At 45.5% G+C, this 16,224-nt stretch overlaps 1 protein-coding gene across 1 annotated transcript in view; it reads left to right on the top strand.

Annotated features, from left to right (window-relative positions):
• The window catches only part of Zn72D (Zinc-finger protein 72D), an 82,927-nt gene that overhangs the window by 19,229 nt on the left and 47,474 nt on the right, over window positions 1–16,224 (top strand). Inside the window, exons 5-7 of the mRNA XM_075680823.1 lie at window positions 7,238–7,384; window positions 12,006–12,142; window positions 14,573–14,720. Of these exons, the coding sequence (XP_075536938.1) occupies window positions 7,238–7,384; window positions 12,006–12,142; window positions 14,573–14,720 (432 nt within the window). The remainder of the gene's footprint in view (window positions 1–7,237; window positions 7,385–12,005; window positions 12,143–14,572; window positions 14,721–16,224) is intronic.

The raw sequence follows: 16,224 nt of genomic DNA on the forward strand, positions 1-16,224 counted from the left end.
GTGTTTTACTTCTTCGGTGTAACCTTGTGTGTACCCGGCCTGTATCCTTCGTATTTATTCATATATATTATTCATATGAAATTGCGCATGAATGCGTCCGGCCACATTTTTGTTGCTATATGCTGTTCAAATGGCCAATCGTCATACGTTAGCAATGAGTTAAACAGAAAGCTGTTGGTTGGGTTGCTTTGCGATCTCCTCATGCTCAGCGATCCCCTTATGCTCAGCCCTCCTCTCTGGCTGCCAGCACTACCTGGACGCTGTTAAATTTGGAAGTACAGTGAAACCTCATTAAACCGTAGTTGGCCGGAGCTCGGAAAAAGTACATACTAAACAGTAGTACTGCTTCCCCAAAATAGCGTGAGATTGCCCACTTACCTGTCAAAAATGGAACTCGGACAGAGTGCGATGAAAGGGTAAACAAGATGCAGTACAATCGACTCTCACTACAACGGACCCTGATAATCGACAAAAAAGTTTGTTGTATCCGAAGTCCGTAATGCCCGAAAGGCCTCACTTCTGAAACTTTTGTTGCAGTGTCTAACAACTTTATTGCAAAGAGTGAGTGACGAACTTCCAAAGTAAAAAAAACGAACAAAAATGTCGCAGTTTTGGCCGAAAGGCAAAGCATCGATTGTAATAGCAAATTACCGTATTTACTCTATTCTAACGCGCCCGCTATTGTAACACGCACCTGTTTTCCATGACCACAAAAAGACAATACCGCGCACCTCGTGCTTTTATATAGAAATACTATTTTCTCTCATTTGGAAAAAAGCTTTACTCCCAATACACTAAAATTGCGATGAATAAAAACACAAATAGAAGTGGCCAACCTTGCCGCCAAGATTTTCACTGCGCCAGTACAAGTCGCGGGGGCGATAGATATCACTTGTCATCACTATCAGACTAGTCCTTATCACTATCAACAGACAAAAGCACTTCATCCTCGGTGCCACCCATGGCATTCAAAATCCCGCACTTTTTAAAGGCCTTGTTCACCATGTCAGAGGGATCTTGCACCATGCATCTCTTTCATACATCCAGCAGTCCTGCAGCGAGGCACGCTTTATTTTATTGACTGGTGTGAATTCATGGCAGCCACTGACAAGCCATTCAGTAGAGTGCCCGAATTCTACCTTTTACTGGCTTGTTCGAACATTGAGCGGCTGGAGCTGCGATGTCATGCCGCTGGGTATCACAAGGTCTGTGTTGCGTGCAGCCAGCTTGTCCTTGATGCGCTGGTCAAGGTGTCACCTGAACGCATTGAGCACAAGCACAAGAAGTCCGTGGTCATCCAACCTTTTTCATTTGTGCGCACAATCGCGCCACTTGGAAACGCGATTCCTTTCGGAGCGTCTTACGTCTAAAGATGAGATACGGGGGAAGCTTGTGCCCATCAGCAGTGCAACAAAGCATTGCGGTGACTAGTTTTTTTCATGGCCAGAAGACAAAACACACACTTGATTCGCCCCCTTCTTTTCAATGGTTGTGGTGGCAGGCTTGTCAAAGTAGAGTGGCGTCTGATCGGCATTTCCAATCTGTTCGAAGTGGTAGCCGTTTCTATGGCGCAACTTCAAGACGTACCGCTGAAAACTGTTAAATTTCTCTTCATATTCTGGAAATTTTTGACGTATCCCTGTCCACCTTCGAAGAGAAAAGCCTTTGCATCAAATTTGACGTCCAGCACCTGCTCGCTTTGAAGTCACTCCGCATTAGCCCTTTCTGTAGGGGCTAACTGCATCACCCATGCTTTGAGCAGATTGGTCGTCACAGGCCGCTGTGCCACTTGCTGCTCTTGCACGTATTCCACGAGCAGCTCCTCTATTTCAGCGAAGCGGCCATGCTTGGGTCCATTGAAACCCTTCCTAGTTGCTTTGCTGGCGAAAATATTCTAATTCTGTTTGTGCCAGTCCCGCACACAAGTTTCGGGAACTCCGAACGCCCGTGGTGGAGGCCCAATTTCGGTCCGTCTCTGCACACATAACTTTCCTTTTAAATGTGGCATCATGGTGGACTCGGCATGTCTTCGCAGTCGGTGCTTCCATGCTGATTGAATAAATGCAGAAAACGGGAAAACTGGCGGTAGACTAGGTTACACCAGCACCTGGTTACACATACAACATGGAGGTGTGCACATGGAGGAAGCTACCGCAGCTAGGCTAGAAGCGTGTACGAGGCAGCCATTTTTCGGATGGTGATGTGGTGATGTGGATTTATGGTCGTACTCTATTCTAAAGCGCGTGCAATTTTTGGACCCATATTATCGGAATTAGAAGGTGCGCAATAAATTCGGGTAAATACGGTAAGCAAGATAAGGGTGGCAGCAGCGAGCGAATAGACCTGCGTGCTGTCTCTCACTTCAATGCGAACTAAACGTCGAAAACACAGCACATATAATGCTACCGGCACTGGGTGCACTTTGTCCACATCGCAGATTGCTTTCAAGATACGGGGGCCGCATCGTAAGCAGCAGCCATCGGAGTACCCCAGCCCCCACCTACCCCGCGTGCCTCGCGCGTTTCCACCCTACCTTCCTCTTTCTCTCGCACGCGATATTGAGCCACAATCGTCGGCTGACCCTCACAAATCAGTTGTCAGCCTGTGTCGACATGGCAAAAGTATGTTTTATACGGCCGATCTTGAAAAAAATTTGCCGCAAATTTTGTCTGCCGTAGTTGATAGTCCGTTTTAGTGCGATCCATTAAAAACGAACTTCGTCGCATTAATAAAATTGGTAGAAAAAACTAAGGCTGAAATATTGTCCATTATATCCAAAAGTCTGTTGTAACGAGCGCAGACTCTTTATTCATTTCGCGCTACAAAAATCTGTTATCTTCGTTGGTTGCCATGGTGGCCTAGCAGTGACGACAGTGGCCTCCAACTGGCCTCAAAAGGTAGTTTTTCCGCCAGCCCCCTCTTGTCAGCTAACACCTGCACGATGCTGACATAATGCGCAGCTTCTGCCACTGTTAGGTGTGAATCTCCCGTGCTGTCGCTTTCCATGTCGTCCTCATAACTGTCGTTAGGCGACACGGCAATAACAGAGGCAACGATGGCGAAAAGTCGAACCTCGAAAAGTTGAGCTTCGTAGCCGACACCTTTTCACGGGCACAGCAGTTCTGCCGTGCATCTTCTCCTTCGCATTCCAAATGCCACACACCGTAGTCAACGGTAGATCCCTCTCGCGTGCCTGTGCCGAGTTCGTGCCACGTTCGATAGCAGGAGTGATGTTCAATTTTTCTGTTATCCTGAGCACCCGGTTTTTGTCAGAGCTTCGGCGTGACAAGAGTCCTAGCTTGGACGATGCCACAACACAGGCCACCACTAGCCAGCCACAATGCTCTCGCTCGGTGCCGAAATGATGTTGATGTTAATGTGGCTTCACCCTTCCAAGTGCCCTCTGCGTTTGCTTTTGGAGGCCGTTCTGATCTCTGAAGCTCATTCTTCTGCTTAGCTGACCCACCGCCGTGATTGTGCTACAAAAAGCGCAAACACTACGTGGTAACCGATATATACGCAACAAGCCGGTACAGTTTGTGCGGATATAAAATGGAACTGCTGTTTAAGCGGGTACAGTTTAACGAAGTTTTGCTGTTGCTTTCAGTAGCTTTCAGCTTGCAGAACATTTAAGTGTATTCCCACTCATGTGGAACCCTGCGAACATAAATGTGTTCACCTCTGACTGTAGACTTGCGGCTCGCATAGTGATGAGTCTTTCACGTTTGTCACAATGGGCTTTCTGCGAAGTGCGGTTGTCTTAGTAGGGAGACCCTGCTCTTTGGAGCTGGAAATTGGCCCAAATATCTTGATGCGTCCTATTGCTACAGATTAGTGTAGATCATTTATTCTTGCTGGATTGGATCCCTGTATTGTCCTTGATTGATTTAGCCTCTGCTGTAATCATCATAAACAAGTTTTGGAATGTTGTTCATAATTTTCTCAGAACAGCATTTCTGGCAGTGTCGCCATTTTGGAGTGGTGATATGTCTGGTTCTACTTATCCTATCAATAATTTGTTTGTCAGAAAGATAGACACAATCTTTTAGTATAACAGCTTACTAGTCTAATTTCTTTACCAATGACAATGTAATTGCAATGTTCCAACATCATGTTAAAATAAACACTTTCTGTGCATGTGCATATCATTTGATGTTTGGCGCTAAGTATTCATATTAGATTCGTAATAAATAAATTTAATATTTGCACACACCCTACTATACGGACAAACCCTGTATACATAGTTTGGTAGATAGTGCACCTCCATGCAAGTTATGAATTTGTTACATTTCTGGAAAGATGCTTACTATGCAAGAAAACAATGTATATCTTAAATTAGCACATGGCAATACATAAGCAATTTTTGTCAATCTAAAAAAAGTTTCTAGATGCAGGGTCTCCCCTTAAATTCAAGCTGTAATCAAAGGGGGGTTAGGGTCAGATTTGTTTGGCCATCCGCTGAACCCTAAAATGCCATTCATGGAAAGCCTTTGTCTAAAAATGGGCATCTCCAGTTTGGCATCCCATGCCAGGAGCCACTGGCTGAAAAGTTCGAGTGTCATCCAGACTTCCTTGTAGAATGCGTATCAGATCGCAAGGCTTTGATGTTCTAGAAGCAGAGTGGTGATCTGCTCTTGTCGATAATGAACGGCAACAAGCAAAACTTAAGTGCACCCTGCTCATATTTTCTCCATAGCATGTAATGCCCTTCAGGTTCAGTGTCTTATTTGACATCTGCCAAAAGTATGTTTTGAATTTGTTGTCATTAAATATTTTCGACGACTTGAGAGATGATGGTGTTCCGATTAGGGTAAGTGCACTTGCAGAGGTGGAGCGTTGCACATCATTCAGTACCGTAAAAACTCGTGTATAATACGAGGTTTTTTAATATTAGTAGTGTCCCAAATTTTTGCCTCGTACTAAATGCGGATCCGAACAAAAATTCAGCAGAAATTTGGGCTGGAAGTTTTGGTTTTATTATTGCTGCGTGGCTACAGCATCGTTTCTTTATTTTTGAGTGTGCACCTTGGCAGCACACATGCAAACCATGCTTTGCGAAGTGCATCTCTTTTATTCTACATTGAAGGACCAAGATGCCCGGACCACAAAAACACTACTCGGCTGATTTCAAGAGAAAGGTTATTTTAGCCGCACAGGACATTGGCAACAGTGCAGCCGGAAGGCAGTTTGGCGTCAACGAGGGAAGCATTCGCGAATAGCGTCGACAGAAAGAAGCGCTTTTCGCGTGCAGCATAACGTGAAGAAGCTTTCGCGGCCCAAAGAGTGGGACATTCCCGGAAATCGAACTCGACTTGACGGAGTTTGTACGCCAACAGCGAGCCATGCATCTAGCTGTGTGCGTGAAGCTTATGCAGGCAAAAGCTAAGTAGCTTGCAAGAGAAAAAGGGCTATCGAGCTCCGCCTTCAAAGCGAGCATGCACTGGATTTATCGCTACTTGTGCTGTGTTCGATGTTCCTTGTGCCGCCGAACTTTGATGTCGCAAAAGCTGCTAGAATCGTTCGAAGAGCTGCTTGTGGCTTTCCAGTGCCACATTATTTCGCTGTGCAAGTCCAAGAACTTCCATCTAGGGCAAATCGGGAATGCTGAACAAATGCCGGTTTATCTGGATATGGCCGTCGCCCTTCACCGTGCACGAAAAGGGCTCTAAACAAGCTTATGTCCAGTCTACTGTCAACGAGAAAATGCAAGTTACCGTCGTGTTGTTGTGCACCGCAGATGGACACAAGCTCCCGCCCTATGTCATCTTCAAGCACAAGACAGTGCCTAAAGGTGAGGAGCTGCCAAAAAGTGTGGTCATGAGAAAGGCTGGATGAACGAGAATCTTGTGCTCGACTGTATTAAGTCCGTCTGGTGCAGGCAGCCCGACGCACTATTGTCGCTCCCGTCCATCCTCGTGCTGGATGCATTTCGTTGCCATTTGGCCAACTCAATGAAGAGGCTGCTGTGCGAATCTGGCACTGAACTCGTCGTTATCCTGGGTAGGATGACATCTCAGCTGCAGCCTTTAGATGTTTGCGTGAACAAGCCGTTCAAGGACGTGGTCGAACGGTGTTGTGCAGATTGGATGTGCTCAGGTGAGCCTGCAGTGACGCCGATCAAGCAGCTGAAGCGTGCTTTGCCAGCCACGCTATGCAAGTGGATTGTGGACGCATGGGCCAGCATACTAGAGGATCTTGTGCGTTGCGCATTCAAGAAGTGTGGCATCTCGAACGCACTCGATGGCAAAGAGGATGAGTACCTCTAGGTCCGACAAGGAACTATCCAAAGAGAGCGCAGCTGAGGAAGACAGCAATTGAAGTGCGCAGTGCAATTTAAATGTGTTTTCGAGTTTTCCTAACTCGTATTAAGCACGGATAAAACTTTTTTTTTTCCACTTCGCATCCCAAAAATTTCACCTCAGAACTATATGCAGGTTCGTATTATATGTGGGGTGTTACGATATATTGAATGTGGTGGTGAATGGCAGTTCAATACATGCGTAATACAATGCTATACTTGCATGAGATTTTCAAGGGGATGTTGCAAAAGATTATTCAGTAAATTTGAGTTTGATATACCAGGTATTGACTGAATAAGTCAACCCCTTGCTTTAAGGTGAGGGATTTTCAGAACAGAGGAAATTGTTCATCTCCAGGTGCATGATGCCTGCGATCTAGGATGCTGTGGTCCCTCACTGCTAAAAAATAATTATGCTCATTGTAGTAGTTTGCACAAGGTTTATTTGGTCAATTCGCTCATTTGTTGTCTAAGACTACATAGGTGACTAGCCTGTACTTGATATTCTTGATGCATGGACTGGCAAAAATTCGAGCAAGGGCTTGACACATGGTTTGGTTTTATTTTGATTGGGAGTAACAAGCAGAATATGCATTCTATGAGCACCTAAGTATTTGTACCTTATTTCAGTGCATTTTAACGGTTGAAGCTTGGGCATGTTGGTAATTGATGGCATAAAATTGAGCACAGCTCAACACAGATTGTGGTTTTCAGCTCCGTGTTCGCTTTGGGCATTTGTGTGTTGCACTCTGGTCATTTGACATGTGCGTTCTGCTGTCTGCAATCTTCCTACTGAAATTTTTACCACTTTGTGTTCTTGCTCTTGATATGGAAGGTGTAGTGAAATGTCTAAGCTGTAAGGTTATGTGCCTTTGCGAAGCAGCGTGTGGCATTCCAGTTTGCTTGAGCAGTGGTGGTTTATTCTTTTGCCATGTGCAGCCTGTTGGTCAGGACTACATTGAGGAGATGCGCAATGACGAAGGCAAGGTGATCAGCTTCCAGTGCAAGTTGTGCGAGTGCCGTTTCAATGACCCCAATGCCAAGGAAATGCACATGAAAGGTCGCCGGCATCGCCTCCAGTATAAGGTATGAAGTTCTTTTATTCGTTTAGCAGAATGCCTTGACATTGTAAGAATGTACTCACTTGTCACTTGGCCACTAAATATGAAAAATGGAGGGGTGAGGGGTGAAGTTGGCTCGCATCTCAATTTCTAGCGCGTGTCTCGGACGTGACTGCACCTGGCTGTAAGTGCGGCTGAGCGCATATGCTGCTGCGCACCATGTTTTAGAGGTAAAGTGCCGCATGTGCAAAGAGTGGGTGTGCCGAGAGGGTATGGCACCTTGTAAGCTGTCTTCCCAGGCATTTAGTATTGGAGGTTGCATGGTGTCGACTTTGGTGACCTGTTGGAATGAGAGGCAGATGAAGCATTCGCTCCCCACTGCCGGCACTTTTCTTGATGGCATCGTCCCACCGCGGGTGACGCTATCAGCCGCAGGGGCGGAGTGCATGCAAAAGCGTGACTGGCTTTGCTTAATTCGTACCACCAATGTGAAGATATCGTTGGGATACATAGCATAGCGACTCCCAAATTTATCAAAATGAGTTATCTCATTCAAGCTTGCTTCTTTTTTTTTTATTGCCCGATAACTCGGAAAATTTCATAGCCCCTGTCCGCGTAAGAAAAATAAATCGGCAACTGTACTTATTTGCATAAAAGGTCGAATTTCAGTACAACTAAATTTCGATATAACGGAAGCAAATTGCCAATTTTACCGACTTCATTATATCAAGGTTCACTTTTACAATTCAGTGACGGCAAGGTCTGCGAAAAATGCCCTTTCCGCGCTGATCGGTTCGATAGATTTTTAGCACCATTGTTGCCAGGATCTTTCACCAGGCACCAATCAGAATTAAGTCGTCTTGCAGAGCAGACCTACTGCTGCTGACACTGCCTCTTCTTTGGCAAATGCCTCTTCTGCTCCTGAAGCATAGCCAAGAATGTGCTTGCCAGGAGGCCCAGAAGCATTTTCTTTTTCCTTGGGGCTTGTGTTCGCGATTGACACGAAAAAAAACAAAAAAGCAAACTATATATGCGGTGAAAATGTGAGGCGTGAGGGGATATCTGAGAGACCCCGAGTGTGTGCAACTGAGTGCATACTTGGCAAATGGTGATAGTGGTAAAATATCACGCCCAGGTGACTGTTCCACTGGCGTGGCAGGTAAGCAATGTGAACAATGCTTCACTTGAGGGACAGATTTCCCGTTGCTGTAGATGCCAGACTGCAGTGTAAAAGGGGCTTAAGAAAGGACGTAGTTATGAAAAAAACTACCTCTGCGACTCGGTAGTTAGAATGCATCCTGAATACTTTCCAGTAAAAGCTTGTTAATTCAAATTCTGCAGTGATGCTATAAAATTCGAATTATACAAAATTTGAACTAATAAAAGTCTGAGAGAAAAAAAAAACGCTCAGTTAAGGCGCGTATGTAGTCCGACGTGACATGAGCACGCGTGCTCACACGTTACGTCATGTTGATGTGAACGTCTATACTTCGAAGCACTGGCACAGCCAACTTAACCGGACATGGTCCGACGTGCCCGACTTCGAGATGGCTCTTGCTCCGTCCGCACCTTCGTCGTGCCGACTGGCGCTGAGGGAAAAAAAATGAAGTTTCGCCCGAAAAGCGAAGCATCAATTGTGATAGCAAATTAGTAGATGGCTATATGGGGGAGTAAGGATAGTAGTTTTATCGGCCGTCAAACTTGCAAACATTCTCTTACTAAATTAACAAGTACGGTGTCACGCGCACACAGGTAAACATGAACACCTCACTCAATGATTGCAGAAACTCTCTGAAAAACGCTGGAGGAGGGGAATCGCGGCAGTAGCAGCGAGCGAATTAACCTTCGTACAGCTCTTGCTTCAATGCGAACGAAACATAGAAAGCACATTGCATACAAAGCTACGGGCACTATGTGCACTCTGCAAACATCTGATTGCTTTCAAGATACGGCGACCGCATGGCCGCGCCTTAAACAGCCGCCGCCAAAGAACCCCCCTCGTTCCCTCCTTCCGCCCCACCCCTGTGCCTCCCGCACAAGAGAGGTCGCTTCCGCCCCGCCTTCCTAGCTTGCACACAAGAGATTGAGCCACGTACCCCGGCTCACACTTTCGTTTGCACATACGGCACACAGCGATGATTTTATCGCACTTGAGTTTTGTACGGAACTTCACGGGAGAGAAGCGACCAGCAACACAGGTGTTGGCCATGCCTGGCCAGGCGCAAACGCATCTTGTCTCCAGTCAGGCCTAAACAAAGGGCCGCAGATAGAAAAAGCAAAGCCGTGCGGCTAAGCCAGCGTTGCCAACGTGCTCCCACACACTAGCACTCTCCCCATCCATGATGGTGCAGAGTTCGAATTATCGGTGATAGTGCGGATTTCAGTGTGAATTAGTGGGATGTGTTACATATTGCTTTCAATACATTGCTGTACGGAGCGCAGCGGCTACTTCGAATTATCCGAAATTTTGAATTAATGGGTTCAGAATTAACAAGCTTTTACTCTACTTAGATGTTTGAATGTTTGTAATAGTAGTCTTTTAAACCGAATACCAATAGTAGGTTCAAATCGAATACAGTTGCCTATGGATTTTTCAGACTTCATAAATGCACAGTCAAGGTTTTCCCACAGAGCCAATGCATTCTCACGACCAATTTTTCGGACGAATTTAGGCTCCCAAGTTTTATTTTTCTGCGTAAATTGCTTGTTCCAAGCCACGCTGCCCGATCTTGGAGGCCAACATGTTGTATTTTTCTGCTAGCTTGGCAAGGTTTGGCCTCAAGTGGCCCTCTAGTGGATGCTATCAACAGGGAGCGTGTGCCAACTTCCAGTCTCGAAGGCCATGCCCTGTCTTCCCTGGCTGAGAAAACGCTCCAGGGAACGGCACTTTTTTCTTTTTTCAATCAGCACTTTCATCATGATCACTTGTTGCCGGATGCGTTCGAGACCTAGTGTGTAGCTTCGTGTGTGCTTGCGGCTTCAAATTTTGCTTGCGCGGTGCCGTGGTGCCACCTCCTGTGCCATTGCGAGACAGTGGTGCAAAGAAATGTGGAAGGTATGTGACCTTGACATTGGAGAAAATATGGCTATTATTAAGCTAATAGAGAGGGGACATTCCAAGGTTGATGTTGCAAAAGAATGTAATCTGTTGAAGAGGTTCTAGAACTATGGCTGTAAGGAGTCTTGGTAAAGAATTTGCCCATGTCGGGAGATTTGCTTAAGCAGAAAGCAGAGACATTTGGCCTTCACGGCTTCAAGGAGCATGGGAATTCAAGAAAGTGTGTGGCGAAAGTGGAGCGGTAGACAAGGCCATTGTGTCCGTCTACCGTGTGACCAAACTGAAGTCCCTGCTAGAAAAATACGCTCATTTGGACGTGTTTAATTGTGAGGAGAAAGGGCTATTTTTCAAGATGCTGCATAATCGTACCTTCGCATTTTTGGCTTAATCTTACAGAGGGGTTTAAGCACAGCAAAGGATTACAGTGATGATCAGTGCCAATGCACTAGGTACAGAGAAACTGCCACTTGTATTTGGCAAAGGAAAAAAAAACCAAGGTGCTTCAAGGCTGTAAAAACCCTCCAAGGTGTGAATCGCGCAACCTTTGTTCGAAGAATGCCTACACCAACTTGACCGAAAGTTTGGGCATGAGAAAAGTGTGTTTTTTTGTAGACAACTGTGGCATGCACAGTAATGTGCCAAACCTTGAGGCTATTTGTCCGGAATCTTTGCCTCCAAATACAGTCGAATCCCAATAATTTGAACTCGTGGAGGCCCGAAAATTTGTTTGGATTAAAAGTTTGAACTAAAGGAAAGACTTGCTGCAGTAGCATGTGTGCCTTAAGCTAACACATGAGTAGGAAGTTCCAGAAGATTTATTCACATGTATTAACAAATTACAGTCAATGTAGGATTTTTCGAACTCCCTAGGGGCTGCGAAATCGTAAGAAAAATCTGGCAGTCTGAAAAAAATGAATGCGTGCCTTTTACTGCCCCAATAGCTCAAACTGCCACAGGCACGTCCGAAATAGCTCTAAAGACCTGCCAGTACACTTATTAGGCGTATTGGTGCTCGTACTGTGGTAGACTGTGGATGCACACATGTATATGTAATTAAAGAAAACATACCATCACCAGTGACATGAAGGTTACATTTTTGAAACTTTTCCCTGTTCCATGTAGTCTCATTGTGACACTACGCGTTATAAAGATTGGTTCAAAATAAATCTGCGCGCTGTGCAGCATAATTGTAGAATGGATGCTGCATGAAGTAAGCCAGTAGAGTTGATGTAGTTAATGAGTGGTGGGCACAAATTTGAATGGCAACTTTAACAAAAACTTATTTGTAATGAAAAGCATTCTTTTCTATGCTACACTCTTAGGCAAAAAGTACACCCTTTAGAGTGTATATCTGCCACACAATAGTAATCTGCTTTGCTTGCCTTTCCTTTCTTGAAAACACCGCGCCCGCTACTTTCCTGTCGGGAATGCTGTCATGCTGATAACGCACAAGCCATTCGTTAACTGGGAAGTGCCGGGCTCGCAGTGTTAAAGAAAGGAAATGCAGACGAGACGACGTTTATTGTTGTGGGGCAATAGGGTGTAATCTTGTTTTAGAGTATAGTACAAGCACAGGTTCTCTTTCCAGAAAAAAGTGAACCCTGACCTTGTCGTCGACATAAAGCCAAGCCTTCGTCAGCGGAAGTTGCAAGAGGAGCGCTTTCGACGACAACTGAAGGAGGACTTCTGGAAACACGAGGAGGATCGGTGGAGAGCAGAGATGAGGTTTGTCTCCCAAGATAGCTCGGGACTGCTGTTGTCATACATGAGTATCAAATGCAGCTTGGTACAACTACCTGGCTGTATATTCTATAAAATAATGTGGCACGTTTTTTTGTGCAAATTGCCATGCTTGTAGTGTGTCACTTTTTTAGTGCATGAGAAGCACCTCAACATCAAGTTAAAGATGTGAAGATGCTTAGGCATATAGAATGCGAGTGCCGAATTGGGCTTGGCTGATGTGTTGCTTAGACAGGAAAAGGAAGGTTGAAGAATGTTCCAAATTTTGCAGGTTTACCGAACATTCTGACGAGATGATAGTTCAGATGATGTTAGAACTCCTATACTGCACACTAAATGTGTGAAAGGATCTGCTAAAAGCTGCATTCCAGCATAGTAGGTTTGTGAACTCTAGCAGATGCCTTTCCAAAAGATTGCCAGAGAAATGACATTGCCTATTTGCTGTGTGTGATGTATGTGTGTATTGGCAACTTGGAAGGGCCATAGGGATAAGGAAATTAGATTATTCAATTCCTCGGTTAATACCTCACTAATACAATCCTGTTTCGTAAAATTTCTCGGCGCCACCGTTCTCATTTACATGAGAGAAAAAATTATGCGTCAATACCATCGCGCTTCTTACTGGTTAATATTCTGCAGTAGAATGTGCTGTTTGCAGCAATATTCAGTACATAGCCAAACTGCTGTGAAAATGTGCTAGGCACCCCTGATTGCAATCAAGAGAAGCAGGCACCGGAAAATGTGAAATGAAAATGCTGACATGCACTAGGTTTTTCTCTTCCGATATCAGCAAATCTCCTTGTTCGCAGCTGTTGCATGCCATCCCTATTGCAATGAGCATCTTCACCTATGTTTGACAGCGCGTGGGGCACAGTGCCTTTGGAAGCACACTTTCAAAGGCAATAATCCAAACAGGCCACCATTCTCTGCTGCACGTGGCAAGAAGTTAGCATTATATTTTGCTCAAGCGGCAGTGTATTCTGGTATCTTGCCGAAGCCACAAAACTCGACAACGCATATCTCAAGCCTCTTGTGCAGCAACAGTTAGCGTGACGCTTCGCATTACATAGGTGTCAACTGCAGTTAACGCTACCAAACATTTAAGTGACTTTTGTATGTACTCTTTGAGATATGAACAAGTTTGTTGTATGTTTCAGCAGAACTGTTAATACAATTGGGAGTACAGTGCAGTCCATTTATATCCGTTACAACAATGAGTCGACTTCAGAGTACCAACTTTAGGGGTACGAGGGCTACGAGAAAAAACCCATTTATAAAAATACGTTATTCACCGCTTGTCGAATATAACAATCGAAATTCTGCCTTTTGGGCATTTTCCATGCAGAATAATTGTGAAATCCGCGTTCCCCTTAGCCACGAGTATTGCAAGTTGGCGTAGCGTGCCACAAGATGGCACCAGCTGCTTTGAGTCTGCGTCACTGGCGAGTGTTCAGAGAGAGAGAGAAAAAAAAGAGAAGGAAACTGCGCTTGTGCTCCCTCTCTGTAGCCTTCCTCTCTTCCTCAGTAAGTGCCGAAATGCACCACGGAAGCAGTGGTAGCTGCATCAACAGAGCGCAAAGCTGTGTCGCTTGCGACGAAGCTGCAAATTTTTCAAGACTCGAAAGGATGAGCTCACACAGTCGATGGTATCGACAATTCGAGGCTAGCACCAGTGACCATGCCAATCAACTGAAACCACGGGCTTTGCATGCCAAGGCAAAACTTTCCAACGTGTGAAGCCAATACATTGGCAGCCGCTGACATTACCAAACTCTGGGAGCACGTCACTACTGGCGATAAAATAGATGGTGATTCCATGGGTGCAGATAGCACTGCCTTGTTCTGCGAGACTTCTCTGACGGGGCGATTGTCGTGACACAGATGGCGGTGTGGTGCGACGGAGGCGACGACAGCAGCGGCGGCAGTGATGACGAGATTGACAGTGGCCCATCTTTGACACCGACCCCAACATTTGCACAGTGCACTTTCGTCGATAGTCGCTCACTGATTTCATGCACGCTAAGTTATAGCTACCAGTGTTCATGCAGCTGCTGGATGCAATGCACACTGCCATTGTGAACCTGAAACTTCCATGAAAACAAATGCAGATTTCTGACTATTTCAGGACGCTTAACACTTGACACACTGTTTAGAGGTATAAATGTTTTGTTTTGGAGCTACGAAGGTATGTTCGGCAGCTTTTATTTCTTTTTTAGGCAGTCCACATATAGCGATGATCGGTTATAACAATCGGATTTTTCGTTCTTGATATTGTTATAAGTGGACTGCGCTGTATTGCATGGGGGGTACCATTGTTGCACAGGAAAAGAAGAAAGAAAGGCCATCATTTAATATAATTTGGCCCCAGTGTGTTTCTCAGAGCAGTAACGTTCAGCTGGAACCTCTTTTATCCAGGATGGTGGAAGAAGAGGAACGGCTCTACTGGGAGCGGCAGCGCTACGAAGACGAAATGGACCGCTGCCGCTTCTTTGGCCGAGGCCCAGGACCCATGGGGCCCATGCCGCCGTGGGGACCGCCCATGATGGGGCCCCCAGGACCCATGGTAGGGTGGCCCCGCCACTGTCCTTGCCCACCCTTGCCGCCGCCGCCACCACCAATAGGGTGGAGGCATCGCTCCCGAGGTGGCAACAACCAGATTGGCAACACCACACACCCAACGCGCGTGGGGGCCCAGTCTGGGCAGGTACATCATGCAGTGCGAGACCAGGCTTGCCTGTTTGAAGTGCCCTCCTATGGGTCCTCTGCTGGGGTGGGCGGGAGGAGGGTGGCACGCTATGTGGGGCACACGTAGAGCCTGGTGGTCCCATGCTGGGTTCTGTGCCTGGTAGCTGCTTTTCATGGGCAGCTATCCTTGCTTGTAAAGGTTGCCAGTTCTGAAGGTTCAAATATATAGGTCAATTTCTTTTTAAAGTGGGACACTTTTGGGTGACACAAGCAGCTGGTAACATTTACAAGCAAGAGCACAGAAAGCACAAATGACGTGGTTGCTCTTTGCAGTGCTTGCCAGTAGCTTCCGAAAATTGATGATGACCATACACAGTGATTGTCTCTGTAGATCTCGAAACAAAATAAAGAACTTCAAAACGAAATATGTAAAGGTGTTAGTGGGGGAACAAAAGGTGCTGATGACCCTTGTTCTCGTCACTTGAATTGGCTGCCACGAGGCAGTTGTTCCTTGACACAGTGGTTGAGAAATCCATCATTACCACAAGTAGTTGCCAGCCTTTAGGGCAAAAATGGATTGGTTGACCATTTCTAATGCAACATAGAAAAGATAGGAAGTGGATTAAGTAGGTTAGGTTTGGTGTCAGTTCTATTCCTATAAACTATTTACATAACTCTACGCTCAAGCAAGGTATCGTTCAGAAAGATGGAAGGTACTGCCACATTTCGTATTCAACTGAAGTTGAGCGAGATAGTGTCTGAAAAATTAATCGGAGTCTCTATTACATGGGCTATAGCCACATAGAACTGCTTACCAATTTCCAAGATGTTGGATTTCGTTTCTGGAACTGGAATTTCGTAGGTTCTGGGGATACATTTCTATGTGAGCAATGTCACTGTTGGAACTGTGCATGGTCAAAGGCTTCAATTAATGCGCAGGATTGCTCCTATAATCTTTCATGCGGTAACATCATGGACGTTGTGCAAGTACAGAGCATTTGCACTTACTGGACTGAATGGATTGAGGAACCGTGTAGGTAGAAAGCTCAAAGCTGAATTCTGTGCAAAGAAGCCTAAACTGCAGGTGTCCAGCTGTGTCGCAAACCATTTGTATACATTGCAGCATTGTCACATGCACACAAGCCTTTGACAGACACGGAGCACACAGTGACTCAATCGTCGTGACACTTCATGTAGATGTCATTTTGCTGAAGTGCACTGAGTAAATAGATATCCTAAAATGCTAGTATAAAAACAAATTTAACGATTGTTTAAAAATTAGTTTGATCATTTGGACACAGAGTAGAACCTCTGTAAATGGAATTTCCTAAAGGGGCCAGGACTCCAAATTTATTTTAGCTTAAGTTGTCTGTGCGTATTAA

The sequence above is a fragment of the Dermacentor variabilis genome, chromosome 2 (assembly GCF_050947875.1).
Source record: "Dermacentor variabilis isolate Ectoservices chromosome 2, ASM5094787v1, whole genome shotgun sequence".
NCBI classification, from domain to species: Eukaryota; Metazoa; Arthropoda; class Arachnida; order Ixodida; family Ixodidae; genus Dermacentor; species Dermacentor variabilis.